We start from the raw sequence: 13,436 nt of genomic DNA on the forward strand, positions 1-13,436 counted from the left end.
CGGGGAAAGGGGAGTGGGGAAGAATTTTGACCTTCCCCGGGAGCCGTAGTCCGGCCACGTGCTCCCGGAGCCGCTTCCTGGAGTGGGCCGGACTTCGGCCGTAGGCGCTTTTACGACACGGCCGCCAAGCGCGGAAGCCGGGCGAGGCGGACCGGCGAGGGCGGAAAAAAAACATGTTCGGGAGCGCTGAGGAGGAGGATGCCGACTTCGTGTCTCCGACGGGGGGGTGAGAGCGCGGGAGGGGGGGCTGGGGGCGGGACCGGAAGAGGAACTAGGCACTTCCGTTCGCTTGTCAAATCGGGGGGGGGGCAACTTGGAGCACCCCTCTTGGGGCTCATCCTTAAAACAGATGTATCTATTATTTTATGTGAGGGCCATTCTTTGTGCCTCACCCAGAGTGCCTCTGAGCATGTGCAAAGGGCATTAAAAATTTTATGTGTCTAAAATCAGAGCTGGCTTTCTGAGCCCAGAGGGTGCCTCTGAGCAAGAGCAAGAGCCGAGGTGGCGCAGTGGTTAAATGCAGCACTGCAGGCTACTGCTAGATCAGCAGGTCAGCGGTTCAAATCTCACCGGCTCAGGGTTGACTCAGCCTTCCATCCTTCCGAGGTGGGTAAAATGAGGACCCTGATTGTTGGGGGCAATATGCTGACTCTCTGTAAACCTCTTAGAGAGGCCTGAAAGGCCTATGAAGCGGTATATAAGTCTACTGCTATTGCTATTGCATGTGCAGAGTGCATTTGAATCTCGGGTGTGTTTCTGTGTGTCTAAAATCAGAGCTGGCTTTCTGAGTCCAGAGAGTGCCTCTGAGCACGTGCAGAGTGCATTTGAATTTTGTGTGTGTGAGTGTGTCTAAAACCATCTATCTCTATCTAATTCTCTCCAATTCTTTCTATCATCCTATCTATCATTCTATGTATTGTATATCTAATTCTATCTATCATCTATCTATCTATCTATCTATCTATCTATCTATCTATCTATCTATCTATCTATCTATCTATCTATCTTCTATCTAGGTATAGGGTTTCCTGCCTAAGCAGGGGGTTGGACTAGAAAACCAAGGTCCCTTCTGACTCTAATATTCTATATTTATCTTTCTTTCTTTCTTTCCTTCTTTCCTTCTTTCCTTTTTTATATAGGTATAGGGTTTCCTGCCTAAGCAGGGGGTTGGACTAGAAGACCCCCAAGGTCCCTTCTGACTCTGATATCTGTCTGTCTGTCTGTCTGTCTGTCTGTCTATCTATCTATCTATCTATCTATCTATCTATCTATCTATCTATCTAATCTATCCCTTCTATCTAGGTATAGGGTTTGCCAAGAGTTCCTCTTTATGACTTTATGTGGCCCCCCACTGCTTTCCACCTTTGTCAGAATGATAAGCCAGCCACCCACTTTTCGATGTGAGAGAGTTGGCATATAAATTTAATGCCTGAAATAATCAGCAAGGATTCTCAAGGCAGGGAGATCACACCCTGCATTAAGCTGTAACCTTGGTCACATACTTTACCACCATTATGGCTGGTGAATGATAGATTAATGCTTGGTGTGGCTTGTGAATGCAACCATTTGTATCTCAGTAAATCACACAATCTGTGTTGTGTAAGGCATGACAGTTGTTTTCTGGACATTTTGGAGAGACCTGGTTTAATAAACATTGAATCCTAGATTCTTGTTTAAAAATGGAGGCAGTTAACTGGTTAAATAAAGTTTATGGTGTTTCTTTTATATATATATAAAGAATTTTTTTATTTCTCAATTGCAAAGATAAACATTCCATCTTTCCTTATGCAGAGTGTCATCTGGGTACGAACATCTCATTGTTCCTCATTTGCCACATCTTTCACATTCATATTAACATCATTTCCCTAAACTTAAGATTATAATATATTAAACATTTAAACATTATAAAACTCTCCATTTTTCTTCTGAATATCTTCTAGTGATGATACCATATTAAGATTAAACATCGTTATTCGCATCGCACACATACTAACAATTTTCATCTTATTGGTATCTCTTGTCTTAATATATTTTCCATTTATTTTTTAGCCTTCTTCATTTCCAAACTCCTTTTTTTTTATTCTCCAGGTATTGGTAAAATATTTCCCATATCATAAAAAAATATTAATTTTGCTCTTTCTCCTTCATTGCTAATGTTAATCTGTTTGTTTCTGCACGTTCTAATATTTTCCTTATCGCCTTTCCTTCCATAGGAATCTCTGCACTTTTCCAATGTTGTGCAAATACAATTTTAGCTGCGGTTAGGATGGAGTTTCTGTTTTCTTGTGTCAATTGTACCATTTTCATAGAGGACATTTTTTTCCTTTGCATCATGAATGACCAGCCTATTTCCCAAATTAATGATGTAAACAGGCATGATATTGTCAGGGCGATCCTTCTTGGCAGTTGCGTGGTCTCAAACTACTTTGTGTGTTCTTTAGTTAGCACTGAAGAGGCTGGTGGGGAGTATAATTATCTTGTCTCTGAATGTTGCAAGAATGTGCTTAGTTAAGTAAGCTAGTTTGCAAAGTTGTGCAATAAAGGAGATTGGCCAGGGCAAAGGGTTGGGTGGAAAGAAGCTTGCATTGATTAGATTAGTGTTTGTGACTCCCCTGGCTTTGGAAATGTGTGTGTGTGTGTGTGTGTGTTGGGGGAGTTATTCCTGCCTGTCACATTTACCTGAATACTTACATTATTCCAGGTTAAGCAGCGTGCAGAGCACAGAAAAAGAATAAAACATTAGGCCAATCAAAGGCATCAGAGAAATAAATTAAAACTTAGCTACCCGAACCATACTTCTCTGCACATCATTCCATGCTTTCCACACACACACAAACACACAAATTGGTTGTTTGTTGGCTTGCTAGGTAGGCTCTCGTTTTCAGGATCATAGCTTGCATAAACAGGCTTAAGATAAAACCAGGGTCTGGCTTTGATTGCAGCCAAACACATCAGAACTAAAGCAGTGTTGTCCTTAAGCTCGCCTGGAAATTTGTAGCCTGCACATGACTAAAGGTGATGATGATTCCATCTATACGGCACCTTCTCTGTTTTACTGAAAAGCATCACGCGGGATGCGGTGGCTCAGTGGCTCAGACTGAAGGCCGGTGGTTCGAATCCCTAGCGCCTGCGTAACGGAGTGAGCTCCTGTGACTTGTCCCAGCTTCTGCCAACCTAGCAGTTCGAAAGCACATCAAAAATGCAAGTAGAAAAATAGGAACCACCTTTGGTGGGAAGGGAACAGCGTTCCGTGCGCCTTTGGCGTTGAGTCATGCCGGCCACATGACCACGGAGACGTCTTCGGACAGTGCTGGCTCTTCGGCTTTGAAACGGAGATGAGCAAACCGCCCCCTAGAGTCGGGAACGACTGGCACGTATTTAATTGAATTCCTATGTCATTCACAAGAGATGGGAAACTGGGGAAAGCTCCCTCTCTTTTAGCAGCGCCGATAGTTTTGTATGGAAAAGACTCTTAAAGGGGGGAAAAAAACAATAACCAGGATGGGAACAATAAGGTCAGGAGGGAATGTCATAATCGGGAAACTCCACAATTGCACTGCATCAACAGGATTTTGCAACCGTTGGGCGGTTTCCCACACCGTCCTTGTGCTTCCAACCCTGGAGAGGCAAAGATAGGCAGGTGTGAAGGTAGCTCAGAATCGGCCTTCCCAGCCTCGCTTTGGAGATAAGATGGGACTACAGCTCCCACAATTCCTTTGGGCTTTGTTGTGGGGGGGGGCTCCTTGTACTTTTTGAGGAAAGATTGTGTTTGCCATATCTCCCTCTCCCTCCCTCCCTCCCTCTCTCTGTCTGTCTCCCTCCCTCCCTCTCTTTCCCTCCCTCTCTTTCTCCCCATCTCTCCCTCTGTCTTTCTATCCTTCCCTCACTCTTCCCTTCTCTCCCTCTCTCCTTCCCTCCCTCCCTCTCTTTCTCTCCCTCCCTCCCTCTCTCTCCCTTTCCATTTCTCCCTCCTCCCTCTCTTTCTCTCCCCATCTCTCCCTCCCTCTTTCCCTTCTTTTTTTCTCCCCATCTCTCTCCCTTTCCATTTCTCCCTCTCTCCCTCCTCCCTCTCTTTCTCTCCCCATCTCTCTTTCCCTCCTTCTCTTTTTCTCCCTAGCTCTCCCTCTATCTTTCTCTCCTTCCCTCCCTCTCTCTCCCCTTCTTTCCCTCTCTCTTTCCCTCCCTCCCTCTCTCCCTCCCTCCTTGTCTCCCTCTCTCCCCCTTTCCATCTCTCCCTCTCCCCCTCCCCCTCCTCCCTCTCTTTCTCACTCCATCTCTCTCTCCCTCCCTCCCTCCCTGCCCCTCCATCTTTCCCTCCCTTCCTTCTTTCCTCCCTCTCTCCACCCTCTTTCTCTCTCCCCACTCTCCCTTCCTCTTCTCAAATTTCCTTTAGCCATACAGTGTATATAGCATAGCCTTATACTGTCATTGTACCTCATGTATACAGAGCAATTGTTGTTAGCCTCGACTGGTGCAGTCCATGACAAAAAAAATACAAGTAACATAAATAGCATAAAGGATGATCCCTATGCAAGTAATTAGAAAAAGAAAGAATAATAAAAACTAGTCATACATTCCTGCTTCTCTCCTTGATTAGTTTCCACCCATTGCTTCTTGTCCTGCCCTCAGTTGCCTTGGAGAATAGTTTGACTCCCTCTTCTTTGTGGCAGCCCCTGAGATTTTGGAAGACTGCTATCATGTCTCCCTTAGTTCTTCTTTTCATTAAACTAGCCATGCCCAATTCCTGCAACCATTCTTCATGTGTTTTAACCTCCAGTCCCCTAATCCTCTTGGTTGCTCTTCTCTGCACTCTTTCTAGAGTCTCAACATCTTTTCTACATCGAGGCGACCAAAACTGAACGCCATATTCTGAGTATGGCCTTACCAAGGCCTTATAAAGTGGTATCTACACTTCACATGATCTTGATTCTATCCCTCTGTTGATGCAGCCTAGAACTGTGTTGGCTTTTTTGGCAGCTGCTGCCAACGGCTGGCTCCTATTTAAATGGTTGTCCACTAGGACTCCAAGATCCCTCTCTTAAACTAGGCTCTCAAGGGCAGCTGGAGATCCTGTTCCTTTTGATTCCACTTTACTTCCTTTTTCTCTCCCCCCTTTTCCTCCCACCCAGGGCCAGCTAAGCAAAATGAGAAGCATGTGATGGTAAGAGGCAGCTTTCTAGGCCCTCGATGCATGCCAGGCCACGTCATGGGACACTGTCTCATTTCCCTTCATTTCATGTCCCAGAAGGGGAAGGAGAGAAGAGAAGATGGTGTTTTCCTGAGTTGGGGCGGGGAGATGGACAGACGAAGGCTTAAACTTTAATTGGAAACGACCGTCTCTTTTATCTTCGTGAATAAACACCGATTAACAAAGTGCTTATTTGTATGAGTGTTTAAAACGTCTCTTAGCGGGCAGTGCAATTTAAGTACCCTAAGGCAGTCTTTTTATTTATTTATAAATAAAAGCCACAAAGATGATTAGGGGACTGGAGACTAAAACATGAAGAACGGTTGCAGGAACTGAGAAGGTCTAGTTTGATGAAAAGAAGGACCAGGGGAGACATGATAGCAGTGTTCCAATATCTCAGGGGCTGCCCCAAAGAAGAGGGAGTCAAACTATTCTCCAAGGCACCTGAGGGCAGGACAAGAAGCAATGGGTGGAAACTAATCAAGGAGAGAAGCAATTGAGAAGTAAGAACTTAGAATAGCTTTCTATTCTATTCTATTTTGGGCTTGTCATCAACACACCTGGAGGTGAGTGATGGGGTGCAGCCGGGGGGGGGCACACGGATGAAACAACAATGGATGGAAACTAATCAAGGAGAGAAGCAACTTAAAACTAAGGGGAAATTTCCTGACAGTGAGAACAATTAATCGGTGGAACAGAAGTTGCCTCCAGAAGTTGTGAATGCCCCAACACTGGAAGTCTTTAGGAAGATGTTGGATAGCCACTTGTCTGAAACGGTATAGGGCTTCCTGCCTCGGCAAGGGGTTGGACTAGAAGACCTCCAAGGTCCGTTCCAACTCTGCTATTGTATGATTGTAGAAGTCCGTTCGTCTTTGGAGTATTCTGAATCCCTTCCCCTGCATTTGAAACTCGTCTTAAAGCGGGCTGGCCAGAATCGGTCTCGGGGACTTACAAGAGGGTGTGAGCAGAGCAGAACTGATAAGCACAATAAAGGAGAATGTTTGTAGGTCAGAGTTGAAACGAAGGCTGTTTGGTGCTCTCTGAGCTTGCTTGTTTTCTTGCAGACGTTTCGTGACCCAGCTAGGTAACATCATCAGTGCTAGTAAGTTTGTTCTAGTGTCTTTCCCTGTCTGGGTGGCTGGAGTGCAGTTTGAGAGATTCTTTGGTTGGGCTGTTTACTGATGACGCTCTGGGGGTTTCTTGCTTCGGGTATTGTTAATTTGATTGTTGGTCTGATATTAACCTTGGAGTTAATCTATGCTGATCTGGGTGCTTGTTCTGATCCAGGCTTCCCAAGAGCATAAAGCCAACTCCAGGGCCCGACAAAAAAACCCTTTTATTAATTGACTGTGAATTCTGCTCATTCACATCCAGCAAAGTCTTTCGAGGGAGGATTTACAGTCACAGACCTTATCTGGCTTGGAGAGCTGCCAGGCCAATATCTGCAGAACTTGGCAAGGAGTCTTGGAAAGTCACGAACCAACTGAGTGAATTAATGGTCTCCTGCAAACTCCACTCCCCTTTCTCCCCTCTTTTATTCCCTCTGGGAGGGGCCAGAGGAGAAAACCCCCTTTTTATTAATTGAGTGTGAATTCTGCTCATTCATGTCCAGCAAAGTCTTTCAAGGGAGGATTTACAGCCACAGACCTTATCTGGCTTGGAGAGCTGCCAGGCCGATATCTGCAAAACCTGGCAAGGAGTCTTGGAAAGTCACAAACCAATGAAGCGAACTAATGGTCTCCTGCAAACTCCACTCCCCTTTCGCTCCTCTTTTATTCCCTCTGGGAGGGGCCATTCACCGTCCACCTGTGGCCTTCCTCCCATGTCGACCCCTGTTCTTTAGCTCTTCCCTTCGTCTGGCAACTCTGCGCATGTGCACACTTGGAACAGGCTCCAGCTGTTCTTCTGCCTCACTGATGTCTGACTCCGAAGGCAGCTGATAACTGCCAGATGGCCCTGGCTCCCTCTCTGCCTCCGACACAGAGCCCTCATCAGAGCCTTCCCCAGACTCCAGGACTGGCCCATCTTCCTCCCCAAACCTCCTCACTGTCTGAATCGGTTGCCAGCCCTGCAGGCCCCTGGCGGGCCGCAACAGTGCTTATTGCTGATGGAAAGGTGCTGGAATCTTTTTTTCTTCTCTTTTGGGCTGGTTGCATGATCTGCAAACGTTGTTAACCTCTATGTGTCTGTTGATGGCTGATTTGCTTCTAGAAATCCCTTGGCATTTTTTGGGACATGCTCCGGTCCAGGATGGTCACATTTTGGTTGCTGGGCTGACTTTACTGTCTCCTTTTAAGTTTAGGTAGGAAGATACACTCACCTCTGCCTTTTCCAAGGTCGCTCTGCAATTCCAGAGACCTGATCTTGTGCAAATTCACTGAGTTGGTTTTTTTTTTTGGAAACCTGAGCTTGCAATGTTAGTTTTCCAGCCCCCTGGCTGCTGATGCTTCAACATGGGAGAAGAAGGAGGGGAAAAACAGCGATTATCTTCCTAAGGTTGTGACTCAACCGAGGTTGCCGGTGGGAGACACAGCCAGGCGGAGGTGAAGATGGCAATGGCGGAATCATGGCGGACCGAGTATTTTTGGCAAGCTGCCTGCGGGTCGGTTGGTTGAGGGGGGGGCTGTGTTTGGGTGGGAAGGTTGTTAAAATCACCCTTCGATCCCCGGATATTTAGGGGTGCCTGTTTAGCCCCCAAGAACTGAATGTTTCGGCTTGGCGATTTGATTTAGCCCTGCTTAAATTCTCGTCTTTTGGGGTTGATTTTTATTTTATTTTATTTACAAACATGTAAAATACACACACACAAAACTTAGACGTACACCACATTTACACAATACAATACGAACAGGAGCTTCCTGTTCTTTCCAATAGAAATTAATTGCCAATCGATATCGTTCACCTTATATTGTTTCCCCTTCTATTATATTTCATTTCCATTTCACCATTCTTAACCTTCTTTATCTTACTCATCTGTCTGCTATATTGGCTGATTACCTCTAGTAAATTTAAACCACTTGTATACATATATATGTGTTAATTCTCCTTAACTACTATTTTTGGGCTTCGTTGTCTTCCTTCGTTTATCCTTGTTTCTGTCCCCCATCCACCTATATTGTTTTTATTACACACGTTTCTATCTCTGAAGAATGTTGTGTATATATATATAGAAATGTGTGTGTGTGTGTGTGTGTGTGTGTATTTTCCAGCATAACTCTGCAACGCCTTGAGCAATTTCAACCAAACTTTTAGTACACAGATGACTTACTCTCTGGAAACAAATACTACGGGAATAAGACACCCCTAACACCCCTCGGTGTGTTTGTGTGTGTGTGTTCTGTTAAGATATAGCCTTTTATGCCTTCAAATGGCTTCTACTGTACTGCTGTAAAATGGCTTCTACCGTACAGCACAGTGGAGTTGCCATGGTAACGGCTTCAGAGTACTCCACAAGGGGACTCCCTCTGGCAAGAGAGAAAAATCCCACATTAGAAATTACGTTTGGTCCGGACATATCCCCCACCCCTTTATAAATAAATACCAAGTTACCAACACTAGTAGGAATATAAATAGGATAGGATTTCAAGCCAGAGTGGAATTCTTTCATGCTTTGACCTAGGGTGACTCAGCGGGGTGCCGGTCCTCATTGTTTTGCTTCACCTCCCAGAAGGCGTGGTCAAAGGGCCGTGCTTGGAGGAAGATTTTTGCAAATTTGCCTATTTAATTTGGACAGGGCCTGGTTGTTTTAGGATTGTGGGCTAGTCCCAAGCTATCTTGTGGTGGTGTTTTCCCCGCTAAACTCCTAGCTTGGAGCAAACCAGAGATTCCACCTTGCGTGTAGCATTAAGCAGGTTGTAGGTAGAGCTCCGAAGGGTCAAATTAGGATAAATATCATGGAGAAGTTCTTTGCATGCGGTTGCTGGGGGTTAATATCCGCTTAACGGCCCATAATCAATCAGTCAGCCAGATGGGCCTCTCCTCGTTTCAATGAAATGGGAATTTTAATAACACATAACACCATCACTTTATATTTGTTCAGAAACAAATTCGTTACAGGTGTTCACATCTTGTTGAGATCCTTGGTCCTCTCTGAGCTGGCTTGCTTTTTTGCAGACGTTTCATGGCCCAACTAGGTAACATCAGTGCATGAAGGGAAGGGGGATTGGGGAGTAGAGGAGAAAGAGAAGTGGGAAGGAAATGATGGAGAAGAAGGGGGAGGAGGACTGTGAGGTCCGTGGTATCCTCTGAGCGTGGTGGTTTTCTTGCAGACATCTCCTGACCCAACTAGGGAACATCATCAGTGCTAGTAGGGAGGGTGGCTTGCTCCTGTTTATATACAGTACCTCTGGTTGTTTTCTTGCAGGTGTTGTTCTGTTGTTCTGCAACTGCCAGAAACAACCATGCTCAGAGCTACTGTATATAAACAGGGAGCAAGCCACCCTCCCTACTAGCACTGATGATGTCCCCTAGTTGGGTTATGAAACGTCGGCAAAAAAGCTCAGAGGGCATCAAGGACCCCATGGTGGTCCTCCTCCTCCTTCCTTTCCTCCTCCTCCTCCTTCCTTTCTTCCTCCTCCTCCTCCTTCTCCTCCTCCTCCTCCTCCTCTCTTCAAACCCTATTCATTGACCCTGTACTGTATATAAACATGGAGAAAGCCACCCTCTCTACTAGCACTGATGATGTTCCCTAGTTGGGTCATGAAACATCTGCTGGAAAACATCCAAGTTTCAGAGAGCACCTTTGATTTCAACTGTGAGCTACAAATATTATTGTTAGGAATATAATCTGATGGTTGGGTTGGCCATATATAAATCATGTAACAATGCTGTACCTGTTTCTTTAAATCTTACTGTAAATTGTGATTGGTTGCTGTTTCCTCAAGCGGCCATAAGAGGGAGCCAGAACGACTGTTAGCTCTCTGTTTTGTTAGATGCTAGGCTGATCTGATCTGAGTGTTTTGGAAGCTGGCTGTTAGAAAGTGCCATGAGCTATTGTAAGTTTTGCAACTGCTAGCAAACTTTGTGTACCAGACTGATTGTATGATTATGGACTATGTTATTTGGATTATCCCTTAACTGAAAGACGTTGATGACTGACTGTCTTATCCGTGTATGACTTGGACTGTTTGATGGACTCTGATACCTCTATTTCCACGAAAGTAAAAGCCTACTTAAACTGCAGTGTCTCTGTATGCTGGTTTGTGTGTTCTCCAACACAACTCTCTTACCTAACAATTATTCTAAATCATCTTTATTTCTCTTTATTAACTGGGCATCCCCCCCCCCACCTTCCTCCCCTCTTTCTGCAGGGCCAGGCTGGCCTCTCTCTTTGGTATGGACCAGACGCCCTCGGGTACTGGGAACGAATTCTTCCAGTATACAGCACCCAAACAGCCTAAGAAAAACCTACCAGCCACAGGTACGTCATTGCTGGCAAAAATAAAACAAAAATGCTTAGTAGAAATCACATACAGCTTTTTTTCCAGCAGGGGGAATGAAATGCCCCCCTTGCCCCGATGGATCCGGTTGGGATAAAAGACCTGAAAATCCTCAACTGGTGAACTTTGTGGGGTGCTGGCCCCCTAAATCCCTGATGGTGAACCTATGGCACGGGTTCCAGAAGTGGCATGCAGCGCCCCCTCTGTGGGCACGCGCACTGTCACCAGACGCTCTTCTAATTTCCAGCACGCGCGAAACACGCATGCCAGCCAGCGGTGCGCCAGAAAACGGCCTGAAAACATCCCCGAAAAACAGTCTGAAAACGTCCCCCCAAAAATGGCCTGAAAATGGCGCAAAAAAACCAGACCGGAAAATTGCAAACAGGCTTCTCCAGTGCGTGCATATCTACACGCATATAGGTAGCCCTTGGATGTACGGCCACAAGGGGCGCCAAAATTTCAGGCGCTAAGCGAGACGGGGAGCCTTCCTTACTGCATCCATACTGTGTCAGAGCTCGGTTTTCCAGATGTTTTGACTCGCACCTCTCTCTGTAACCTGTATAACAAAAGTTTTTTTCCTTGTGTGCCGCTTCAGGTGTGGGCCCCCCAACGCAGAAGCCTCCTGCACCTGCGGGAGCGCCCTCCGTCTTTGTCGCCACAGCCGTTCACGCCTATCGGTTGTAAGTACCGGATTTACCATATTTCCTCCTTGCTTGTAACGGAAAGAGGGGCGTGGTGGCTCAGTCGCTAAGACGCTGAGCTTGTCGATCAGACAGTCGGCGGTTCGAATCCTGAGTGCCGCGTAACAGGGTGAGTTCCCGTGACTTGTTCCAGCTTCTGCCAACTTAGCAGTCCGAAAGCACGTTAAAAAATGCAAGTAGAAAAATAGGAACCACCTTTGGTGGGAAGGGAGCAGCGTTCTGTGTGCCTTCGGTGTTGAGTCATGCCGGCCACATGACCACGGAGACATCTTCGGACAGCGCTGGCTTTTCAGCTTTGAAACGGAGATGAGCACCGCCCCCTAGAGTCAGTAATGACCAGCACAGATGTGGAAGGGGAACCTTTACCTGTAATGAATATTTGCACTTATGGTTCAGTTTAGTTTAGTTGACTTAATTGCACTTTATACAGTGAAATTAAATGCCATCTTCAGTGTACGTTATAATTTTAAAAATAAAAACACAAACACACCGCATTCTATACAATTGAATTGAAAACCCCTGATATTGCATTAAGATTACACTATACCGTAAAATTCAATATAGTTACTGCTTTGGGATAGAAGCTGTTTTTCACCCAATTTGTCCTTGTTTTTATTATCCTGTACCATCTGCCAGATGGTAACAATTAAAAAAAAAGGATGCCCAGGATGAGATGGTATGTATGTATGTATGTATGTATGTATATGTGTGTGTGTGTGTGTGTGTTTTTGTAGATTTTCACGGGTACAGGTATGAAGGTTTAGCCATATTTAGGTCTTTTCATATATATATTAGAAGCTTATATATAAAAATACCTGAAGCTGAAAGACTAGTTTAGTTTAGTTTAGTTTAGTTTGTAGTTTATTTATAGGCCGCCCTTTTCCCTGAGGGGACTCAGGGCGGCTTACAATCAAAAAAGGAAGGGGAGTGTAGGACAATACAAAAAAAGAAATGTGCACAAAGTAAATTAGACAATAAAACTCAACATTCACTCAGCATTCGGGAGGGGCGAAATAAGATTATCCCCAGGCCTGACGGGTTAGCCAGTTCTTGAGGGCTGTACGGAAGGCCTGGACGGTGGTGAGGGTACGAATCTCCACGGGGAGATTGTTCCATAGTGTCGGAGCCGCAACAGAGAAGGCTCTCCTCCGAGTAGTCGCCAGTCGGCACTGACTGGCGGATGGAATACGGAGGAGGCCAACTCTATGCGATCGGATGGGACGCAGGGAGGTAATTGGCAGAAGGCGGTCTCTCAAATAGCCAGATCCACTACCATGGAGCGCTTTATAGGTGGTGAGTAAGACCTTGAAGTGCACCCGGGGACCAACAGGTAGCCAGTGCAGCTCACGGAGGATCGGTGTTATGTGGGCGAACCGTGGTGCGCCCACGATCACTCGCGCGGCCGCATTCTGGACTAGCTGAAGTCTTCGGATGCTCTTCAAGGGCAGCCCCATGTAGAGCACATTACAGTATTCCAGCCTAGAGATCACAAGGGCTCGAGTGACTGTTGTGAGGGCCTCCCGATTCAGGTAGGGCCGCAACTGGCGCACCAGGCGAACCTGGGCAAATGCCCCCCTGGTCACAGCTGAGAGGTGGTGGTCAAAAGTTAGCTGTGAATCCAGGAGGACTCCCAAGTTGCGGGCCCTTTCTGAGGGGTTTAAATTTTGTCCCCCCAGCCTGAGTGATGGTATGATGGTCAAATTTTTGGGAGGGAAACACAACAGCCACTCGGTCTTGTCTGGGTTGAGTATCAGCTTGTTCGCTCTCATCCAGTCTTTAACGGCTTCCAGCCCCCGGTTCATCACGTCCACCGCTTCATTGAGTTGGCACGGGGCGGACAGATACAACTGTGTATCGTCCGCATATTGGTGATATTTTATCCCGTGCCTTCGGATGATCTCGCCCAGCGGTTTCATGTAAATGTTAAATAGTAGGGGGGATAGGACCGACCCCTGCGGCACCCCATAGGTTAGGGGCCTCAGGGACGATCTCTGCCCCCCCACTAACACCGACTGCGACCTGTCCGAGAGATAGGAGGAGAACCACTGCAAGACAGTGCCGCCCACCCCTATCTCCCGCAGTCGTCGCAGAAGGATACCATGGTCGATG

General features: G+C 46.3%; 1 protein-coding gene across 1 annotated transcript in view; it reads left to right on the forward strand.

Moving 5' to 3' along the window:
- The first annotated feature begins 45 nt into the window (after positions 1-45).
- Positions 46-13,436, forward strand: part of FKBP15 (FKBP prolyl isomerase 15) — a 48,383-nt gene continuing 34,992 nt past the window's right edge. Inside the window, 3 exon segments of the mRNA XM_032232587.1 lie at positions 46-226; positions 10,498-10,607; positions 11,222-11,306. Of these exon segments, the coding sequence (XP_032088478.1) occupies positions 174-226; positions 10,498-10,607; positions 11,222-11,306 (248 nt within the window). The 5' untranslated portion in view covers positions 46-173.

Source organism: Thamnophis elegans, chromosome 16 (genome assembly GCF_009769535.1).
Source record: "Thamnophis elegans isolate rThaEle1 chromosome 16, rThaEle1.pri, whole genome shotgun sequence".
Lineage (NCBI taxonomy): Eukaryota > Metazoa > Chordata > Lepidosauria > Squamata > Colubridae > Thamnophis > Thamnophis elegans.